Source organism: Strigops habroptila, chromosome 8, assembly GCF_004027225.2.
Source record: "Strigops habroptila isolate Jane chromosome 8, bStrHab1.2.pri, whole genome shotgun sequence".
In the NCBI taxonomy this organism is placed as follows: Eukaryota; Metazoa; Chordata; class Aves; order Psittaciformes; family Psittacidae; genus Strigops; species Strigops habroptila.
This window is the reverse complement of record NC_044284.2, coordinates 35,133,443-35,154,603: the sequence shown is the minus strand read 5'-3', so window position 1 is coordinate 35,154,603 and position 21,161 is coordinate 35,133,443. Positions and strand designations below refer to the sequence as shown.

Genomic DNA, 21,161 nt, shown 5'->3' with positions numbered 1-21,161 from the left:
GCGTGAGGATGAAACCGCCGCTCCTGAGGCGCGGGCATGGCGGCCAGCGGCTGCCTCCATTTGGCAATGACGGATCTTCCCCATGCCGGTACTGACGGACGGGCTGAGATGCCCACCCGGGGAGGCACCGAGGAGCTCCTGGAGCTCTCCCCGGGCCCCGCTCTCTGCTAGGCTGCCTCACGCAACGCAACGCAACGCAACGCAACGCAGCGCAGCGCAGCGGGGCGCGGGCAGGTCCTGCCTCGCTCTGCCCCCTCTCCTCTGCGGGGCCGGGCTCCGCCGAACCCCGCACCCGCGCCCGCAGGAGCAGGGCGAACGCGCGCCGCCGCACCACGCTCTTCTGTCCCCGCCGAGCTCCCGTCGGCGCTTCCGGCGCGGCCCCGGAAGCGGAAGGTGGGCGCTGAGGCAGCGTGAGGAGATGGCGGCGCGCGGCACGGCGAGGCGCGGGCCTGGCGCCGGGGGGTCCCGCGGGCCCGACCCGCAGGAGGAGCCGCCACCGCCGCTCCAGGCGGTGCTGGTCGCCGACAGCTTCAACCGCCGCTTCTTCCCCATCTCCAAAGACCGGCCACGGGTGAGAAATCCCCCCTGCCTGCTGCCGCCTCCTCCGGGCCGCGGCCCCCGGACCGCCTGTCCCGGTCTACCCCGGAGAACAGACAGCTCCGGGAGACCTTAGAGCAGCTTCTGGTACCTAAAGGGGGCTGCAAGAAATGTGGAGAGGGGCTTTTTGCAAGAGCATGTGGGGACAGGAGAAGGGGGGATGGTTTTGAACTGAAGAAGTGTAGATTTATATTAGATATTAGGAAAAGATTCTTCCCTGTGAGGGTGCTGAGGCGCTGACAGAGGTTGCCCAGAGAAGCTGTGGCTGCCCCATGCCTGGCAATGTTCAAGGCCAGGCTGGACGGGGCTTGGAGTAACCTGCTCTAGTGGAAGGTGTCCCTGCCCGTGGCAGGGGGTTGGAACTGGATGATCCTTAAGGTCCCTTCCAACCCGAACCATTCTGTGATTCAGTAAAAGGCAGAGTGCTGGCTGGTGGTGATGGTCAGGCCCACGGTCATGGTGTTACCTGCTGCGAGAGCCCTGGGCTGGGCTGGGAGAAGGTGAGGTACCTCCAACTGCTCTTGGTAGATCCTGGGGTGTGCCTAGGTGCCAGCATCTGCCCAGGGCTCAGGCTGTCCCCATTGCCATAGCTTTTCGTGCCTTTCCCTGTGCTGTGGAAGCCTTTGGCCAGTTCTCCTTGCTTGTAAGAGTTTATATTCCCTGCTGGAGAGGCAGTGAGGATCTAATTGCTGCACTGGTTTGCTTTTCCATATGGCGGGGCAAACTGCTGTTTGCTTTTCATCTGTTGCAGATGCAGGAGTGGCAGCAGTTTTGGGCAGGCTTATTTCTAATAGGGGAAAGAAACAAAATCCTTGTCCTTGCAAGCAGTAATGGGTAAAAGAATATGGCCAGGAAAATGGATGGATAAAGCACTTTAATCATCCAGCTCGGAAGGCTATATGTTAAAAGAAAGAGCACTTCTGGAGAATTTAGGTCTGAACAATTATCTTACCTCATTTGCTGATTAAAAAAATGTTTCTGGTAGTCATAATTATACACACAAGCTCAGGCCTGAAACACAACAGCACCAAAAATGAATTAAAGAATAGTATGAGGTCACTCAGCTGTGCATCAGTAACTCAGTTTAAAAGTGTGGCTTGAATCTCGAGTCAAGAAAACTCAGGTCACTGTTGGTTAGAATTTTTTTCCTCTTGTTTAATTTTGGACACTCATGTTCCTGTGGCTTCGTCAGTCATGTCTGACAGGTTTTTCTTGAAGCAGTTAAAGCCTGAGTGAGGGAATCAGCACTCTGGGATTTATTTCTTCTCCCTCCCCCCCTCCCCGCCCAATGTCTCTCATTTATCTGCGTCGTCTTGAAGAGTTTTGTGTGTAATAACTTCACTTTTTTTATGCCTTTCTCTCTGAACTGAGGATCTGCTCCTATAGAAGATCAGAAACCAGCTCTTTCTCTTCAGACCAAATCTTTTTTTTTTTTTTTTTTTTTTTTGTGAAAGGTAATGGAGAAGTTACTTGTGTTATTTTCTTAGTTCTACTGATGGTGTTATATCCTCAAGTTGGAAGGGGCTGTTGCTGATGTAGAGGTACAGAGTATTTGTTCAGCTTTCTATATCTTTGGTTTTGGTTTGGTTTATTTTAGGCTCTTTTACCTATGGCAAATGTGGCTATGATTGACTATACCTTGGAGTTCCTAACAGCAACTGGAGTGGAAGAAACCTTTGTTTTCTGCTGTTGGAAATCAGCTGAGATAAAAGAGCATTTACAGTAAGAATCTCTTCTTCTTTTTAGCTTCATTATGGAAAGGATTCCTCTGTCATCCAACAAGCCACAAAGGTCTTGCTGATTCTTCTGATGAAAACTGTGTGCAAAAGATTCCCTTTCACCAGTTGTCTCCTAGCATACCTCAAAAAAGACCATTCCTCTTGTGATGGAGTGTGGTTGTGCAGTGTATTAAAAGGGTTGAGTGATTTGGGACTGCATTTATATTGGCATTTAACTTTTCTTGTCTAAAAGCAGGGGTTTCCTATGGGTAGCCATGTAAATCAGAGTACCACCGTTTGTGTTACACCCTGTCTTGGTACTCCGTGCAGCATATGGCAACAGCTCTCTCAGCACCTTTGCGTCTGTATGCTGCAGGTTTGCAGGCTAAAGAGAAACATGTGGTCTTTTCCCTGCTTGAGGTACTGCTTTCCAAGAAAAAAAGTTTGGGTTGTGTGTACTTTTTCCTTCTCCTTTGTCAAAATGTGGCTCAAAGTGGAGTTGGGCTTCCTAAGTTTCCATAAGCTACAGTCTCAAGGTCTAACCCTCTTCAGTTACCTGCTGTATGCAAATGAGCCTACCCAGGCCTGTCGATAGTGAGGTCATTGTAACAGGATTCTCCTTGCATTCACTTACAGATGTGGTGTGCACTGGGGCACTGTGTCCTAGTGTGTTCTCTACAGGAATATCCTCTTTACACTTCTCTGATATGTTTTCCCTCTTCCAGAAAATCCAAGTGGTGCCGCCACACCTCTCCCAACACGGTGCGCTTCGTGACTTCTGACCTGTACCGCTCCCTTGGTGATGTGCTGCGAGACGTTGATGCCAAATCCCTTGTTCGTTCCGACTTCATTCTCGTCACTGGAGATGTGGTGTCCAATTTCAATATATCCAAAGCCCTGGAAGAGCACAGGTAGGTGTTGAAAGAGTGTATGCTTGCCTGGTCTGCTGAGACTCTGGGCTCTAACACTCTGAAGAGTGATTTTAAAGTTCTGCCCTTCTGTTTCAGGTTGCGTCGTAAGATGGAAAAGAACGTTTCTGTGATGACGATGATATTCAAGGAGTCTTCACCTGGTCACCATGCCAGGTGCAAAGAGGATGACATTATTATTGCTATGGACAGTGCCACAAACCGTGTCCTTCACTACCAGAGAACCCAGGGGCTGAAACGATTCCGCTTTCCTATGGTACGTCTGGAATCTAATGGGTGGAAAAGGGCTGTGGTAGTGAAGTAGCCTACCCCAAGGAGGAGGTCCTCCTTGATTGAGAGCTGGGGAACTGTGCTTGCTGCTGCTTTTGGAGGAGCAGGTGGTAGGAAGTAACTCTTGGTAAACTGGCTTTTTTTTTTTTTTTCAACCTTTATTTGAGGCTTGATGAAGTTGTGCTGGGACACATATTTGGGGCTCATTTCAGAGTCTGAAGATGAGGGAGACATATTTCTCACAGTTCAGTTCTTGCATTTATTTCATTCCTTTTCTCTACGTGAAACGAAGGAGAATGATTTGTGCTTTTGCAGGAGTTCCCAAATTGGGATGCATATACTGTTATCATACACAAACCATTTTGAAGCAGCACTGGACCTGACACAGGCAGTTGAATAGCAGCATGTGCAAGGGTAGTACCTCCTCTTACTTCTACCTCTACTGTTCCCGTAATCATGTAGTAATTGCTCTGTAGGTGTCTGTGAAAGGCACTTTCTCCAGTTAGATGGGTGGACCTTTTTTTCAACTCAAAACTAAGGCAGTGATTATATTGCATTTTCATCCCTAAATCAGTAATCAGATTTTTTTTTTACCTTTATATGAAAGCATTAATCACTGTAGGAAACCAAAAAGGAAAAAACCCAAGACAAATAAAACCCATCAATGGCAGAAAAGCAACCCACAGCTGTAAAAATCCACAGTGGGTAGGGAAGCTATGAATGTTGCCAGGAGCCTCCTGGAAGAAAAATGATTGTTTGAAGTACAAGCTGTTTCTTGGAATACTGCAGTGTGTAAAGACAAGGGCAGTCTCTGCTGCTTGACACATAGGTCTGTGTATACCAGGCTATGCCTGCTAAGCTAGTGTCTCAGTATAGATTTCTCTGATCTTCAGAACTTCAGCTAGTTCAGAATTCAGCCAGTACTGCCCCTGGCTTATAGAAGGCTTTTGGGGTTCAGTACTGCATGAGGCATGTGGATCATCTGAATTTTTTCCTCCTTCAGAGTCTGTTCCAGAACTCGATTGAGAATGTTGAGGTGCGCCATGACTTGCTGGATTGTCATATCAGCATCTGTTCTCCACAGGTGAGCTCTGCCCATCTGAGGGTCCAAAATTCAATCTGAATTGCTCCCTTTGTCGTAGTGGTGTGCAGGGGGTGCATGTGGCGTGAGGGTAATAGGTTTGGAAATCAGAACTCCCAGCTATCCTTGGTGACTGAACAGAGAGCCTGAGTGATCATGTAGCGCTGCTCTGCAGGCTGTCTGGGTGCTCAGTCTGTATCTGGCATGCACAGCTCAAGCCCAGGCAGAACTAGGCAGTGAATGCATCGGTAGACTGGCTGATTTGGCACAGGATGAAGCTATTCTGGAAAATACGTGATTTCGCTTCGAGTATAGTAACTGGAACTGGAGCAGAGGTGATGGCTGTGCTGTGGAAAAGTGTCACTATTTGCAAGCTGGTAACATTCAGGGTTATTCCACCATAGGCTTGCTAATGTCTCTTCCACGTCTGAAAAAGCTGGTCTGCAGCCTTCCTTTGGGAGTGAAACTGCAAAGTGAGGCTGGGCAGATTGCTTGAAAATGCAATGTTTTGCCCCTTATGTAAACCAGAGTCTGTCCATAGTCTCCATTAGAAGGAGGAGATGGGACGGTCAACACTCCTAGGAGAAGGAATCAAAGCTTTATTCAAGGCAAGAGCATCACTTTCCTATACCGTGTAACTCAGCTCTCTGAGAACCGCTGAATAGCCATTAATTATCTGGCTTCCCTGGCAATGTGTTCTGCTAAGTATGTTATTTCCTTATATTTTATTCCTGGCAGGTGGCTGAGCTGTTCACAGACAATTTTGACTACCAGACACGGGATGACTTTGTGCGTGGACTGTTGGTGAATGAGGAGGTAAGGAGAGGGTTGTTACAAGGCAGATCCTATTACCTTGCGTTAGAAATGTATGTTAGAAATCTACTGATGTGCTCCTGTCTGTCTCCCAGGTCCTGGGGAACCAGATCCATATGCATGTAACAACAGAAGAGTACGGTGCCCATATATGCAACTTGCTAATGTATGAAGCTGTGTGCTTTGACATCATCCGGCGCTGGGTTTATCCTTTGACTCCAGAGATGAACTTCACTGATGACAAGAATCAGAGTTATACCCATTCTAAACACAACATTTACCGAGGAGTCGATGTTAGCCTTGGCCATGGCAGCGTGTTGAAAGAGAACGTACTCATTGGGCAGGGAACAGTCATTGGCAGCAACTGCTCCATAACAAACAGCGTTATTGGGCAGAACTGTAGGATAGGTGAGTACAACAATGGAGATGAAGCTTTGCCAGGAAAGGGCACAGTTTGTTGGGATTTAGTTTTTAAAGTGTGTTTGTCTCAGAGAGGATGATAAGTGGGTGCTGTTTGAGTTCTAATGGGAAGAAAGGAGAAGAACTTGGTTTTGCAGCAGAGGAAATAGGTTAAAGTTGTCAGGGTACCATAACGATGCTGAAAAGTGGAAGGCACTTCATGCAGACAAGTTGTTTCAGCAGTAGAGAATGCATAGCCTTTACTGATCTGGAGTTATCACCCCCCAATATCCTACAAATGAGGGACATCTGTCCCTGGTTTTGTGAGCTGTCTGGTACTCCTTCTTCCTAGTTTTGGCTGGACTTTTTTTGTGATTTAGTTGTATTTGGGCAAAACCAAGATGTCAGTTGTTACTGTAAACTGAAGTCTTTGTAGAGAACAAACAAATCTTTTAGCTTTAGATAAGTAGTGGCCATAAGCCCCTAAGAAAAATTTTCACCTTTCATCTAACGTCCATCGCGTATCAAGGGCACTGGGTTTCAGTAAGGTACTTTCTAGTGGACTCAGCAGTGTGGGAGAACAGCAACTGCCTCGCTTAACATATTTGTGCTTGGTGATGTATAACAGGTGATAAAGTCACTTTGGATGGAGCTTTTCTCTGGGACAAAGTACACATAGCAGATAATGTGGAGATCTGCCATTCTGTTATCTGTGATGAAGCTGAAGTGAAGGAGAAAGTAAAGCTAAAGCCCCACTGTGTCCTCTCTTCTCAGGTGAGCTCTATTCATGTCTGTTCTGCTTTCTGCCTTTCTCAGCAGGTTACTAGACTTACACTAGACCATACCAGAATACAGGGCTGCCACAGGCCTTTTTGCAGAGAGGGGGATAAGGTACTGCTCCCACCTTTTTCTTCCTTTTGTTTGGCTAGGGTAGTATGGTATGTGATTTAGCAGTACTGATGTCTTCAGTTATTCTTGTTAGTATACAGCTTGTCTTGAGCAGCTGTTGTCCCTGCTGGTGGAGGTACGAGGGGGCAATCAGCATATTTCTTCATTAAAATATGTTACATGTATTTGCAGGTAGTAGTAGGTCCTGGCATCACTCTTTCTGAGGGCACAGTGATCTCTCTGCACCCACCAGATGAGGAGGAAGAGGATGATGACCAGTTCAGTGATGATTCTGGTGTTAACAAGGAGGAAAGCAAAGTGAAACTGAAAGGTATGAGAATCTCTAGCTCCATGCACTCAGGCTGCGCAGGGGACTTTGCCTTCCATGATCTTTTGGGGTCTTTCCCTCCCCCATTCTAGACTCTGCAGTGCAAGGCTGGAGCTTTGTGCTGCATACAGCTTGGACCATGTGTGTTTTCAGTAGGGCAAGCAAGGATATTCAGCTCAAGTTGGACAATGAGATGTACCTCAATACTGCAGTAGTAAAATCTTTGGAGACTCAGCTGTTTTCTGTGGGTTTTTTTGTTTTGGTTTGGGTTTTTTTTGAGAGTAGGAGCTTTGTAGGAGGTAATAAGCTGAAGTTGGAATAGATGTTCAGTTCAAGGCAGGTTGCAAGATCTATGTCCTTGTACCTGGACTGTGTCCAAGGACTTTGTCCTTGTGAAATACTATTTCTACCAGTCTGGATTTGCCAAGGGATCTAAACATGGTCAGCTCAATGTTGCTGCTGTAGAGAGGAGTAAGTCAGTCACTTGTCAAGGCAAGTGAGAAGATAAAAGCTGAAATCTGTATGCATCTGCAGGAATCCCAGCTCCTTCCTAATGAAGGATATTTAAGGGGCAGTAATGTGCAAGTTATACCAGACTATATCAGGTTTGCCTGTAAGCAGATCTGGTACATCTACCTCCTAATCTGTTTCTTTTTCAGGTTACAATAAAAAGGATGTAGGCTCAGAGGGCAGAGGCTATCTCTGGAAAGCGGATGACAAGAATGAAGAGGATGAAGAAGAGCAGAGGCAGAGCCTGTGGGGTGAGGAAAAGTGTAGTATGGTCATCTGAGGATGGACAGACAAGCTTGTGTCACGGAAATTGGCTGAGTGAGATGCTGATAACTTTGCCTAGAGTGAGACCTGGGCTTTGTGAAGCAGTCTGGCTGTAGATATCACATGTGCTTGGAGGCAAGGTGAGAGGTGAAAGCAGATGGTGGACCAGATTCTCTCTCTTCCTGTGCTCTGTGGAAGTTGTTTGTTATATACTGACACACTGAGCTGTCTGTGCTGTGAATGGTGGACTATGTGATACCCTCCCTTAGAGGGGAATATGCTTTGGCTATTCTGGGTACTGCTGGCTTTCTTCCTGCCAGTGACAGCATCTGCTGACATTGCTCCATCATGAGTCAGCAGCCTGCTCAGAATGCATTTGCTTCTGTCCCTGTGCTTTGTTGTCTGCCTGCATACTTTTAAAAGTCCCATTATCCTGGTGGCAGCTGTAGCATTCCCTCTGCAGCAAATATAGTCACGTGGACCTATAAAGAGAAGCTTCCTTGCAAGGACAGATAGTTGCTGACTTGGCTGGGACACCCCTAAAACACCTGGTTTCTCATGCATATGACAGCTGCAGCTTTTGAGTGTTGAATGCTGCATCTTCTCTCCTTCATCAGGCCCAGCTCTGCATTCAGAGGAAGAGAGCGAATCAGACAGTGACCTGAGCATGGGCTCTGAGGAGCTGGACAGTCGGGCAGCGTCCCCTCAGCTAGATGACATCAAAGGTGAGAGATGGGCTCTTAAGAAGTATGGTGAGCTTGCAGATAATGCAGTGAGAGTGAGATTTGTGCTGCTTTCTTAGGTATATGGGAAAACTTGTGGATATCTATCTAGAATATGTTTCTTTCCTGATCTCACTTCCTGCATTTTCTACTTTTTTTTTTTTTTTTTTTTTTTTTTTTTTAATATTCCCTGTATTGCTGTGTGTTAACCCAAGGTAGGCAAGGATGAGAAGCTAGAAAAAGAGCCTCCATCTTTCTCACTCCTGATCACTGGACCTTCAGAAAAGTGACCTCCATGAGTTACCTGTTTAAATGGCAGTGTCATTGCCTAAACTCAGAAATAGTGTGAAGGTCCAGCAGAGTTTCCCTGTGTGGACAGCTCAGTGCTGTAATCATGCTGGAGAATTAAATGTCCTCGTAGGAGCTGCCTCTTTTGGCAGATACGTTTTGGTTTTCTGTTTTGTTAAGTTTACCTGGATTTGAGAGGGGCTCAAGCCAAACTGGGAATAAAAGCCCTTTTCAGGTTAAAACATCTCCCCAAAGGAAATTAAACCAATAAATTTTAGGTTTGAATTCACATCTTTAGGGGAAGATGAAGTTTTTCTGAATAGGAAAGGCTAGATTGTGAAAGTATAATAGAAACCCTGCTCTAAAAAGTTGCAAAGGTAAATAGGTTTGCAGTGGTTTGTGTGGCTAGATCAGTGATATCTAGGAGGTTGCCTCTGTGTGAATTATATTCAACTGTTTATAGTTGATGTGGGTTTGTGCTAGGTTATAAAGAACAAATAGACATTTGTGTCAGAATGCTTCCTTTAAGGGCATAGTTTCTTCAGTAATGAACAGTTTGAAGAATCTGTGCTTTTCCCTCTCATGTCTAACTGCCTGTCCTTTCTTTCATTAGTTTTCCAGAATGAGGTTCTGGGTACATTACAGAGGGGTGAAGAAGAAAACATTTCCTGTGACAACCTGGTCCTGGAAATCAACTCCCTCAAGTGAGTATTTCCTTAGGGATGCTGCCCCTTACGCTGAACAGTTGGGTTTGACAGTGGATCTAGAAAAAAGGAGAAACCATGTGAATATCCGTATATGATTGTTAAACATCAGTTTCATCAGTACAGAGCATGGGAAATGCAGATTAGAGATCATGACTGAATGCTGACAGGAGTTGATGGAAAGCACCAGCTGCTTCTATAGCATCCTTAGTGGTTAGGCTTTTCCTGCCCCAATTCTGCAGTGAGCGATTGAATTGCTATTAAGTAACTGTAGACTGAAAAGAGCAAGCCAGTTTTTGGCACAGACTGCCTGTAAGTTCATGCAGGGGCTCCTGCTCTGTGCATTGCAACATTCAACCAGCTGCCTGCAGCTGGGGCTGTGGTGTGGTGTGGCTTGTCCACTCTGTTTTTACAGCAGCAAGTCTAGAACACGTAATCAGAGTGCCTTTTACCTAGTATTTCTCAAATACAAACCTGTTTCTCTTCTCTTGTGCAACAATATTCCTACAACACTCTCGTAAATGTGAGGGTGCTGTCCCTGCAGCAGCTTGTTCCACTGTGATAGCAGATTTTCAGGATTTGTGGCCTTCTGCAGGGCCTGATGTAGTCCCAGGTGGTTTTATTGCCTGAATATTTGGAAACCCAAACAAACAAATAAAAAACAAGTCTGGAAGATGAAAATTAAACCTTCTGCTGTATCTCTGTGAAGAGATGTGGTCTGCAGAGATCAGATAGTGTGAAATGTTGGGGGGGTTTTGCCTTCTTCGTTGCAGGTATGCATATAACATTGGCCTGAAGGAGATGATGCAGGTGCTCAGTAAAGTGATCCTGGAGTTCCCACTGCAGCAGCTGGATGCAAACCTGGACTCCCAGAACTATTTCTCAGCGTTACTTCCTGTGAGTTCTGCTCCATCTGACTTTTTCTCTGGGCTTGCCTCCTAGTGTGTAGGTGTCTGTCAGGGTGCCCCAGGTAGTTCCTGGCTGAGAAGTCTTTTTGATTAAGCCTGAAGCCACTTGAACTCTTTGAGTTCATGAGCCTTTTTGTTGTCTATAGAAGTAAAAGTGAACTGAAACTATCGTACCTGCTCAGAACTCATCTGAGACTGTAGGTGTGGGGAGCTCTTCTTCAGTACCTGTGGTTGGTTGTTTCCTGTGTGTGATAATACAAGTGCATCACTTGCAGAAATAAAAGAAGGGGGATTGTCAGAGATGCCTTTACAGGCTTGCATTCCAGGAACCCGGCTCAAATCTATCATAAGTCCTGTCCCTGGGGCAGCAGGGAGTGCTCCTCTCCCAGGGGAATCCTTTCCAAGGTCTTTCTAGTCTACATAGTGAAATTGGTGCCAATTTTTTTCCAGCCAAGTGCAAAGGCATGATATTGTCATCTTTGAGTGAAGATACGGAATTCTGTTAATGTCTCTAAAGGGGTTGTATAATTGGGTGAGGGCAATTTCTATTTCCTGACTTAAGGGAGACAAAATAGGGTAGGGTCCGCTTTAAAAAGCGGGCAGTCGTATCTTAATGGTTTTGTTGATCCGAGCTGGAGCCATTGTAGTATTTTTGTCTCTTTGCTGTAGCCCATTTATATATTTGGATTTGCAGACTCTAAAGGTTGCAGAGGTGATCTTTCAGAATGAATGGATCTGACACTTGTTTCGGAAGGACTAAGTTAACTTTTTTAGGAGATGGAGCTAAAGAGGAACATTAGACATCCTCATAATACTTCCTCTGAGGAAGTATGTGCTTTCTATTGATGGGGAGGGGTGAAAAACTAATTCTTCATTATGTAGGTGTAAGCATGGCACTTAATTCATCTCCTGGACGTGTAGAAATGCCTTCTGTAGAAAACATCCATGTGAACTGATCTGTTCATCAGATGGCTTAGTGAGATTTTGCTGTTCGCTCTGTTGAAATTCTGCTTGCTTTTATTCATTTTTCGGTCTGTTTTCTTGAATAGCATGTGCTGTCCTGGGAAGAGAATTGAAGGAGGAGGACTGAAGAGATGTTTAGAGCAGGTGTTAGAGTCTTAAGTGGAAAGCAGTACCTCTGGACAACAGGTTGTATGGAGTTGGTAGCTGTGTAGGATGGTGTTGTGGTGTTTTTTCTTTGGGTTTTGTTGTTGTTGTTGTTGGTTGTTTTCCAGCTAGGATATGGCATCTCTGTCTCCTAGGTTGGGCTTCTAATCCAGCATGAGTAGGACAGGAGAACTTCACTGCAGCACCCAGTCAGAAGAGGTTCTAGTCTGGAATAAAGGATACTGTACAAATGCATAATGATTTGCGTAATTGTCCAAAACCCCTTAGAAGCTGAAGACAATGGAAGTACCTGAAGAAGAGCTTATCTCTGGGTAACTTTGCCCATATTTATTTCATCAAAGAAAAGTTGATGCTCATGTTTAACAGCAGAGACAGCACATCAACTCACCTTTAGTGCAAACCAATAATAATCTGAACGTAATATTGAGGGTGACCATGCCCCATGTCATGGTCAAGTGGAATTTCTCTAAGCAGAGAATTGTGTGATGTGCATTTATGAAACCCAAATTATCCTTAGATTTATCATTTATCAAACCCATTGACTGTTGTGGCAGCCTGTTTCTCCAGGTGCTCCTTTGTAAAGAACAATCAGAAAGCTTCTTTGAGACTCCTTCTCTGGGGCAGTTTTGTGCCTTGGTGGTTTTACTGTGTGCAGAATTGTGCTGGCTTTCGTACTAAAACCGGCAGGAAGGCAGTATCCTGGTGAAATATACTTAATTTTCAATTGCACGCATGATGTTAGTCACTGTTACAATAACCCAATGCATTTGAGTTGATATGCCTCTAATGGAGGCAGTGAATCAGCCCTCAAAGGCTTAGAAAACAGATATCGATGGTCTTCCTGGCCAGCAACTTTGTGTATTTACCAACAGTGCTCTAAAGAGAAGAGACCAGTTCTTCAGGCAGAACATGCATGTTTGTACAGCACCTGAAACAGTGGCTTTTCTGGAACTTGTCATTCTGTAGTTAGTAGAAAGTACACTCCATTAACTTACAAGCATTTACTTACTTACACCCTGGGAATCCCAAACACTAACTTGGTATATGTTAGTATATAATGAAAGCATGTAGCTGAAGTGTGTAGCTATGCAGGTAAAAATGCCTCAGTCAATACTGGTATTAGGCTGAGAGCTGCTTATGACTGTTTACATATGGCAAAGTGTGATTTTGCACAAGATGGGAATATTTGCATTCTGAAAGCGATGAACATCAGAAGCCCACTGAATTTTACAGAACTGTTTTATGTTTCTCACTCTCTTTGTAGCTCAAGTCTAAGAGATGCTGAAGGAAGATGGGTTGCTTGTGTAAGAGTGATGGTAGAGAGGTCCCAGCAGCTCAGGAGGGGAAACTGTGGAAATGCCATAGTTATGATGTATAGTTTGACTTGAAACCACAGTATGTGCTCTGAGATGCTGGCCCCTGAGCATGAAGCTCTTAAGTCTTGCAGCAATTTTAGAAAACAAGCATCCGGTAAAGGATATGCCCATGGGTATTTTTCAGATGAAACATGGAGGCTTGAGAAATACAGCTATCCACTTCGATGTATGTCAGGCATCTTGTTCAGCTCTTGTACAAGTTGTAAAGCAGAGGTGGTACAGAAAACCAGACCTCTGCTGGAACTGTAGATGTGGTTTGAGCAAACATGGCTGAAGCTGCTGATAAACTGAAGGCTGTGCTTCTGTTGTCACTGAAGTAGCATCAAACTGCTTATATAGGTGAGGATGTCTAAAGGGAGCTGGGGGAAGCAATATAGCAGTTTAGTTTGCGGAGCTGGCCACTGTCTGCACTGCTGCCTGGCAGCTAGCATGTGTGGTGCATCTCTTCAGGTTTTCATTAGGGAGCCTTATTCTTTTGTAATATCATGCAAACTCAATAGCTTCTTGTTAGAATTGTGTCCGTTCACGATTTAAAGGCTTTAACAGAAAGGTGTTACAAAGAACTAACTTGCTAGTAGCTTTACTACATTTGAGGTGAAGAATTCCAAAGGATAATAAAAATGCAGGAGGTGGTTGCAGAGGAGGGACGAGTGTTTAAGATTAAGCATGTTGCTGAAGACTTTCTGGAAATACACTATGCAACCCTCAGTTTTTTTGTTGTGACACCATGATGATTAGGATCATTCTGTGCTCTTACTATTGTTCCTTGAGCCAGTCGATGTACTACTATACAGATCAGTTTGTTTGTACTAATCCCCTTCTTAGTTTCTACTTGAGGCATGCAAATTCTAGCATGGTCGCATAGCAAATGTGTCTGAAGAGGTGATGGAGTGTAGCACTGTGGAGTAGTTGAGCACTGTTTCCTAGTACAGGCTACCTTTGGTAGTCCATGCTAGCCTGGGTTCCAGCTCCACTGCGTGTTCTGGAGCAATCCCTCTGGTAGGGCTATTGCGTGTTAACAGTTGTCATGGACGGAATAATGCTGACTAACCCTGGATGTAGGTGAGTCTGAGCTTCTTCAATTACCTGTTTCCCTTCAAAACAGACCAGGTGTGTTCTGTAAGAAGCCATTATTGAAGGCACAGCAAAACAGTGTATGTGTATGGGCATGCCAGGGATGTAGTTGCAGGAATGCCTGCTGTTGAACTAATCTGTTTAAAAAGATATGGAACTCTGATTTAATTTCCTACATTGTTTATGTAGGATGGTCTGGTCATGATGTGGCCAATGAGGAATTTTTGTATCCTGGTTCTCATACCTTTTAAAATTGTTCTGGACAGGGTCTAAGTATCTTTATTACCTCCTTTCCCAGATTCAGGTAAGTCTGTGCTGATTTGCAGAGCTTTCCCTGCTGCTTGCTTTCCAGATGTGTGTAACAAGTGAAAGAGCTGTGGGGGACTCAGGCAGAAATACTGTTTGATGAGGCAGCACCAAAATCATTAAACTAAAGACTTGATAAAAAAATAAGCCTTGGAGGAGAGAACTGAGATCAGCTAATAGTGTAACAACTTCTTGCCCTTCACCCTTCCCACCCATTTCCTGCAGCAGACTCCAGGATCCAAACAAGGCTGTAGGTGTACAATAAATATGTGACTTATACTTAGGGGCTGCTCCACTGTGTTCCTGTTTTAGGGGTGGCTATTTTGCACTGTCCACTTCTACTCGGCTGGAGTAGAAGTGTCTTTTTCTTTTTTCTTGTTTGCTGTTCTGCTCTGAAGGAAAGTTCCAGTGAAATGTCAGCTGCTCTGTGGGGGGAAGGTTTGAGTAGCATCTATGTACCTCTCCTTATCAGTCTGCTGTAAAGTGATTTTCTTTGAGTACCAGGCTCCATTAACACATTTGTTGTGATAATCAAGTATTCCATCCAGAGAAGCAAAACCGAGAAAGCTAACAGATATCCTCAGAGCGTCTTAATAAAACCAGGTCCTGTCTGCACATGTGAGACAGCATCTGTTCTATGGACTGAGCGGGGCAAATATATTAAGTGGTCAGCTGAATGGTTTCTTAAAATGCTTCCCTGTGTCAGTTTCTTAGTGCAACACAGCTGAGGAACAGGGCTGAGTGCACACATCCATCTCCTAGCTCAGGAACTTTTCTGTGTTTTTCCCCTGCAGCTGTTGAAGAACTGGACCCCATTGTTTAAGAACTACATAAAACGGGCATCGGATCACTTGACTGCCTTATTTGCCATTGAGGAATTCTTCCTGGAACATGACAGTCTCTGCACATCGATAGCTAAAGTGAGTATCTGCTCCCAGCTCTGAGGATCTTGTTTTGCAAGTTCACAGTGAAATTCATGGTGGTTGCATAATCGGCCTGTCTGCTTTAGAGGAGAGAATTTTGGGGTCTCAGTGGAGAGGGCGTATAGAAAATCTATAACAATTGCTTTAAATAAAAAAAGTTCTGTGTCTGCCTGTGCTTCTGAGGGAGCACAGCTGAGTGTGAGTAGCAATTGCCAGCATGCAGCCTGAAGGGAACTATTATTTTGTAGTTTCTAACCTAGATGCCCTTGTTGTGTGACACTGAAAGAGGTGAGGCCAGAGGCCTACTTTAGGAACAGCTTTACTTCATTTGTCTCTTCATGGTCGTTGGGATCATGGTCATGCCAAATGGCTTATCCTTCTTTAGAGTGCAAAATAAGCGAAGCTGGGAATAAGGATGGGATTTCTTTTTCAGGTGGAGCTAGTTATGAAACTGGGAATAAAGGGGAGCTGATGTGGCTTATTATCTATCTCCCTGCTTCTGAGGGTTTTCAGTACCTTCCTCCTCACCCTCCTTTACAAATATTTATCCCTGTGTTCTTTCTGCCCTATCATACTGAGCACATTTGACTTGGACCACAGCAGTGTCTCAGGAAGCCTCTGTCTCTTTTGGAGGAGCTCTCCTAGAGGCTGCTTAACTCTTGGTTCCTTAAGAAAGAGTAATCCTCATTTCTGCTACCAGTGCTTCTGGCTAATGGCAAAGCACTTAGGACTGGAGCCAAAAGCCTTCAGTTTGGTCAGCCAAAATGTCCTTGAATTACAGCAATTGTTTGGCATGTGTCCATTGTTCTAGGGGCCTGGGTTTCCCTGGAGGCTGGGAATTGAAGTGATGCTTTATATTTGGAGTTGGCAGCCAGCTTTGTCAGTGCTCTGCCGCAAGGAGACCCAACTGCAAAGTGCCTGCTCTGCCTCAGCACAAAGGCACCCTGAGAAAGCATGATTGTGTCTTAGCCTTGCTGCGCAGGAGTTGGAGCTGATGAATGACCAATTGCTTTGACACCTGCCATAAGGCACTTCTAAGAGAACTGGCAGAAGGAGGGAGCTTGAGGCAGAGCTGGAGAGCTTGATGCTCTTCTCTGCACATGTCACCGTTATGCATATGTAGGCCTGCCTAAGAGGTGCTTGTTAGATCTGCTTTGGGAGTGGGTTTTGGATGGTTTAAAAGAGAACTTAAGTTACATCTTGAACTGACGTCCTCTGTGGCCCCTTACTGCCCACAGCTCTCAATCATACCCTGTATCTACAGAGCTGAAGCTGATGAGGCTTGAACTTTGACTCATTATGTGTCACAGCATCTAACTGTCAGGAACATAAGGCTTGGTAGGAGAAGCACAGTTATTTTTAACAATAAAAGCAAAATTAAGCAGACTGAGTGCCTTCTGTTGAAGGTAGAGCTGGGAGACACAGATTATGTGCAAACATTGTACTTGGACATGATCTAGCCCCAAAAGAGTTTATAGAGAGCCCTGTTGCTCTTTCTTCATCGATGCAGGTGTTGATGACATTTTACCAGCTGGAAATTCTGGAAGAAGATGTAATTCTCAATTGGTTCTCCATGCGGGACACGTCTGACAAGGGAAAGCAGCTTCGTAAAAACCAGCGGGTAAGTCCCAAAGATGTTCAAAGAGGCAGGATGGGGAGGAGGGAGAGAGGGGGAGACAACAGCTGCTAAAAGAAACTTTGAGTGGAGTTTGGTGCCACTGTCACCTTCTGTGGAGCAGCTGCCAATACATGGTAGGACACTAATGCACCAGTGCACTAAACACTAAGCAACACAACTTTGTTCTCCAGAAGAGACGTTTCTGTGCCTTCTGCCATAATCATCCTGTTTGGATGAGGAATGGAGTTAGTAGGAGGAGGAGATAGTTTTTAGTGGGGTCTCTGTAGCACGAGGCCAGCACTTTCTGGAGCAGCAGCATGGCTTGTTGAAGCCAACACCCATTTGAAATGGGCTTTAGGCCAGTGCCCTGTGTGCTGGCCCCATACAATTCCTTTGAAGCTTTCATTCCTGGCTCACCAGTCCCTTCGCATATATTTCTAAGCGTTTGCTTTACTGAGTGGTTTCATTTGGCTTGTGTTGCAAGGAGCGTATAGACTTCCCCCCTCCATCAGGCAGAACTTTGTGCTGCAGTTTGGCTGAGCCCTCTCCCAGTCCTCCTCCCTGGATCTGGAAGAGGAGCAGGGGAAAAAAGCCATCTCTGAAGGACTCCAGCTTTGTTTAAAACCTTTGCAAAGTCAGCTCTTAGTATAGGTCAGCAGTGCTTTCAGCTGCTTATTTGAGCTCAGTTAAAAGGTAAAATGAGCTGCCGCCTTTATAGCTATTTCTCAGGGAGTAGGTTTTTCCCAGCAGAGTTTTCCAAGCATGTCTCATTTAAGTTGCAGCTGTCATCTCTTCTCCCTCAAGTTCTGAAAACTCTTAAACTTTTGCCTTTTTGTTGCGGGGATTGTCTGACTGGAGGAATCTCCCTCAGGAATCTAATCAGTCTGGGTTTGTCCACAGCATCTCAGTTGGTTTTCGTCTAAACTTTTGTCTCTTTCTCTCCCTCAGTCTGCCTCTGTTTCCATGTCTCCTAGAAACACTCTTTCTCTTTTTTGTGTGTGATACTGGTGCTCATTGACATGGTGTAGTTGTTGAGTGCTCCCCAGCATCTGTTTGGTGTCACTTGTCACCCAATTACATTTCATTGTCTCTGCAGCTCCAGAAGTTTATCCAGTGGCTGGAAGAGGCAGAAGAAGAGTCGTCTGATGGCGACCAAGACTGACATGGTGGCTTAGCATGAGAAGAGGCACTCTCACTGCCTTTCTGGGCCAAGTGGGCAGGGCAAGATCAATGCCAGTGCACGGTGTGTAGATGTAGGGCCTGACATCGAAGTGACTGACAATCCCATCATTACTTAAGTTGTGTGTTCCCAACTTTGCCACTTCCCTCCCTCACTTGCCCAGTGGCACCTTATCTTGGATGGTTGCAACCCAGCATAAAAACCATAGGGAAAAGCAGGAGGTGGTAATACCTAGAATCCCTTTGGAGCCCGGATATGATATAATATAAGCTATCCTTTGGGAGGTCCTTGTTACTAATACAAAGGGAGCAAATAGATGCAAATGCATACAATGCCCTTATAAATCTAACCATGGGGGTTGTGGAAGAATGGTCATACAGCTAAGTTATTTGGAGTCATTGTTGCTTCTGGACCTAAGAGAACTCCTGCTGAAGAGACACTGGCAAGGTTGGTGAGTAGGAGCATGTGGATTAGGATCTGGAGTGCAGGACTGAGATTCAGGAGTTCGTGTGCCAGGAGAAGATGCAGTTGTCTGAGGATGCCCAAGGCATTTTGCAGCCTAGAAGGCACTTCTGTGATCTTTCCAAAAGGGAAAATGTCTTGCCATCTGCTGTGCTAGGATCTAACACAGGGTTGTACAGTAGACCTGGTAAAACTGTGTGTTTCCCCCTTCTGCAGAACGGGATAGTATGTGCTCAGTTCCCCTGCAGGGGTTTGCTAATAGTGGATGTGCACTGGTCAGTGAAATGCTGTATGGATCACCAGATCTTAGACGTGATCTGTCTTCTGTGCGTCCCCAGCTTAGCAGATGTTTTAGGAAAGTGTTTGTTTTATAAAATGGGAGCAGAGGTGCCTGGCTCCTCCTGCTGCACCAACTACACTTGTGTTCTGCTCTGGGGCATTGACTGCACCAGCTGCTTTGAGGAGGATGCAAGTTGCTAAATTCTGCTCCAGTGTGAAAAGGAGCAAATGGTATTTCCTTCAACAGCATGTGCTTCATGTTTCCACATGATTTCAGTTATACAATCATGTTATTCAGTTGCTTACTTCATGTCCTTTTGTTTATTTGAAAACTTCCCTCAGACAGCAGGGAAAGTGCTGCAAACCCACTGTAAAGTTCTGCAGCCGCAGAGCAACTCAGCATGCAGCAGGGAACAAGTGTGCCTCTGGCACTTTGTTGCCAACACAGACAATGCGTGGCAGCAATAAGGCCTTTAGGAACAGCTTCTTGGAAGTGTCACTATGCTGTGTTCTTCCCTGCTTTCCAAGAACAGAGGGGGAAAAAAGACACAGTGAGAATTGGCTTGTGCTCCCAGGTGGGTTATTTGTTGGATGTGCTGACCTTGCCTCTGCCCCTTCAGGAGGAGCACGGAATAAATCCTTTGCAGGGGGAAATGCACTGGAGCTGTCCACTCAGGATATTTACTTGGCCGTTCTGTGGTGCCACAATTGTCAGTGAGGGGACGGCATTGAATGCTGGAGACCAGGGATACTGCCTCTTAAAAACTGATGGTCAGGCAGGACGATCTTGTGCACTCACACTATCAGTCGCCAGGATTGTGCATAAATGTGCTTGTTTTCTGACATTGCAAACTCAGTCTCGTAAATGTTGGGGAAATAGTTGGTATCTGAATTTTCTGTATCTGCCAATATTGAATTCAGGGAGCAAATAAAAACTATCCTGGTGTTACCAGCTTGTTTGCTTTGTTTGACTTTGAATTGTTTGTCTCCAACTGTGGCATGTGCCTGAGCAGGGTTTAAGGGGTAAGCAAAATAACTCATCACTACTTTTTCCTCAAGAGATTTTAAGCACAAAATAGGCAGGTAGGGAATCAGCACACCACTGCATTGCTGTAAGTGTGCAGTGATCACTCATGACCTCACTGTTTACAAGTAGAGAACACTTTATTAAAACTTCTGAATATAGAATCCTGGAATGAGCAGGATTTGGTTTTGTGCAGGATTATATTGCAAAGATTAACTTTTAAGTTACCATGATGAGAATTAGTGGGAATGTTGGCTGTTAGGTACTGTGTCGTGCCCTCCTCATGCTGGGGAGTAAGAACTGGCAGAGAGGGGAAAGGACAGCTACAGGGCGCTTGGTAAAACCATTTACAGACCAGCTGCAAGACTTGGTAATTTTAAAATCCCTTGGGACATCTTAAGTAATTTTTTTTTTTTTTCCTTCTACAGTGTACAGATGGCTTAAAAAATGGGTTTAACATGTAGTTCTGTAAATGTCTGGATTTTGCCAGAGGCTCTTGATTCTTTGTGCCAAATAACAATTCCACTTTTGTTTTTTCCATATTCCCTCCTCCTTTGCTCCATAGTAGCCAACTTCTTCATGATGTGAGCTGCTTTTTTATCCAGGGGATAATGTTCTGTGGACAGATATCCTTACCCTTCAGGCCTTGGTGGGGTGGGGCGTGGTTTTGCTACTTTGCTGGGATAGAGTAGCAAAAAGGAGACAAAATAGGACTCTTGATATTCTCCAAGATGGAATTCTGGCATGGTGCAGCATCCTTATGGGCAGGTAAGTGTAGACTTTTTAAAGGAGCATAAATTGCATTGCTTAAGAATAGAGTGGGCTTGATGCTTTTTATTGCTTTCAATCAAGATTTATATTTGGCTTGAAGATTTGAAATGCCTTTGAGAGCAACCTTGATTGTGCAATCCACTTTTTTGAGCAATGCAAGCATAAAGTATTTTTATTTTTTCTGAGGCCATAGTAGTCAACTGTCTTGACTTCCCATCTGATGAGGATGGATGGATGGATGTCACCTTGTGTTCCTGTATCAAACCTATAACTTCAGTTAACAAGTGTGCCTTTTAGAAAAAGATAGTAATTTTGTGTTGCTTAAAGGTGTAAATGGTGGAACTTGAGTACATTCGCCTCTGCTTTGCGCTGTTCCGGGATGCACTAAAATGTCTGGAGTCTGTTTACTCTGTAAGGAGAAGCAATGCTATCAGTGCTGCGAGTTTTTAAATGTAGGCATAGGCCAACAGGCTGTTCAGAAACTCTTGTGGACCTGGAGTGCTCGGCACAATCTCCTACCGCTAATTTCTTTGGCTCTGTGTTTAACCTCCATTCATTAGAAGTGAGTCATACTTCACAAGACCTCTGTGAGCAGTTAAAT

At 45.1% G+C, this 21,161-nt stretch overlaps 1 protein-coding gene across 1 annotated transcript; it reads left to right on the top strand.

The window, feature by feature from the left end:
• The first annotated feature begins 369 nt into the window (after positions 1-369).
• Positions 370-19,717, top strand: EIF2B5 (eukaryotic translation initiation factor 2B subunit epsilon). The gene is made up of 16 exons (XM_030496117.1): positions 370-571; positions 2,195-2,319; positions 3,041-3,226; positions 3,323-3,500; positions 4,518-4,598; positions 5,334-5,411; positions 5,504-5,816; positions 6,436-6,581; positions 6,888-7,026; positions 7,683-7,784; positions 8,415-8,522; positions 9,421-9,511; positions 10,285-10,408; positions 15,098-15,223; positions 16,737-16,847; positions 17,941-19,717. Exons 1-16 carry the CDS (start codon positions 419-421, stop codon positions 18,004-18,006), a joined length of 2,127 nt encoding a protein of 708 aa, XP_030351977.1. The 5' UTR covers positions 370-418; the 3' UTR covers positions 18,007-19,717.
• Positions 19,718-21,161: the final 1,444 nt, after the last annotated feature.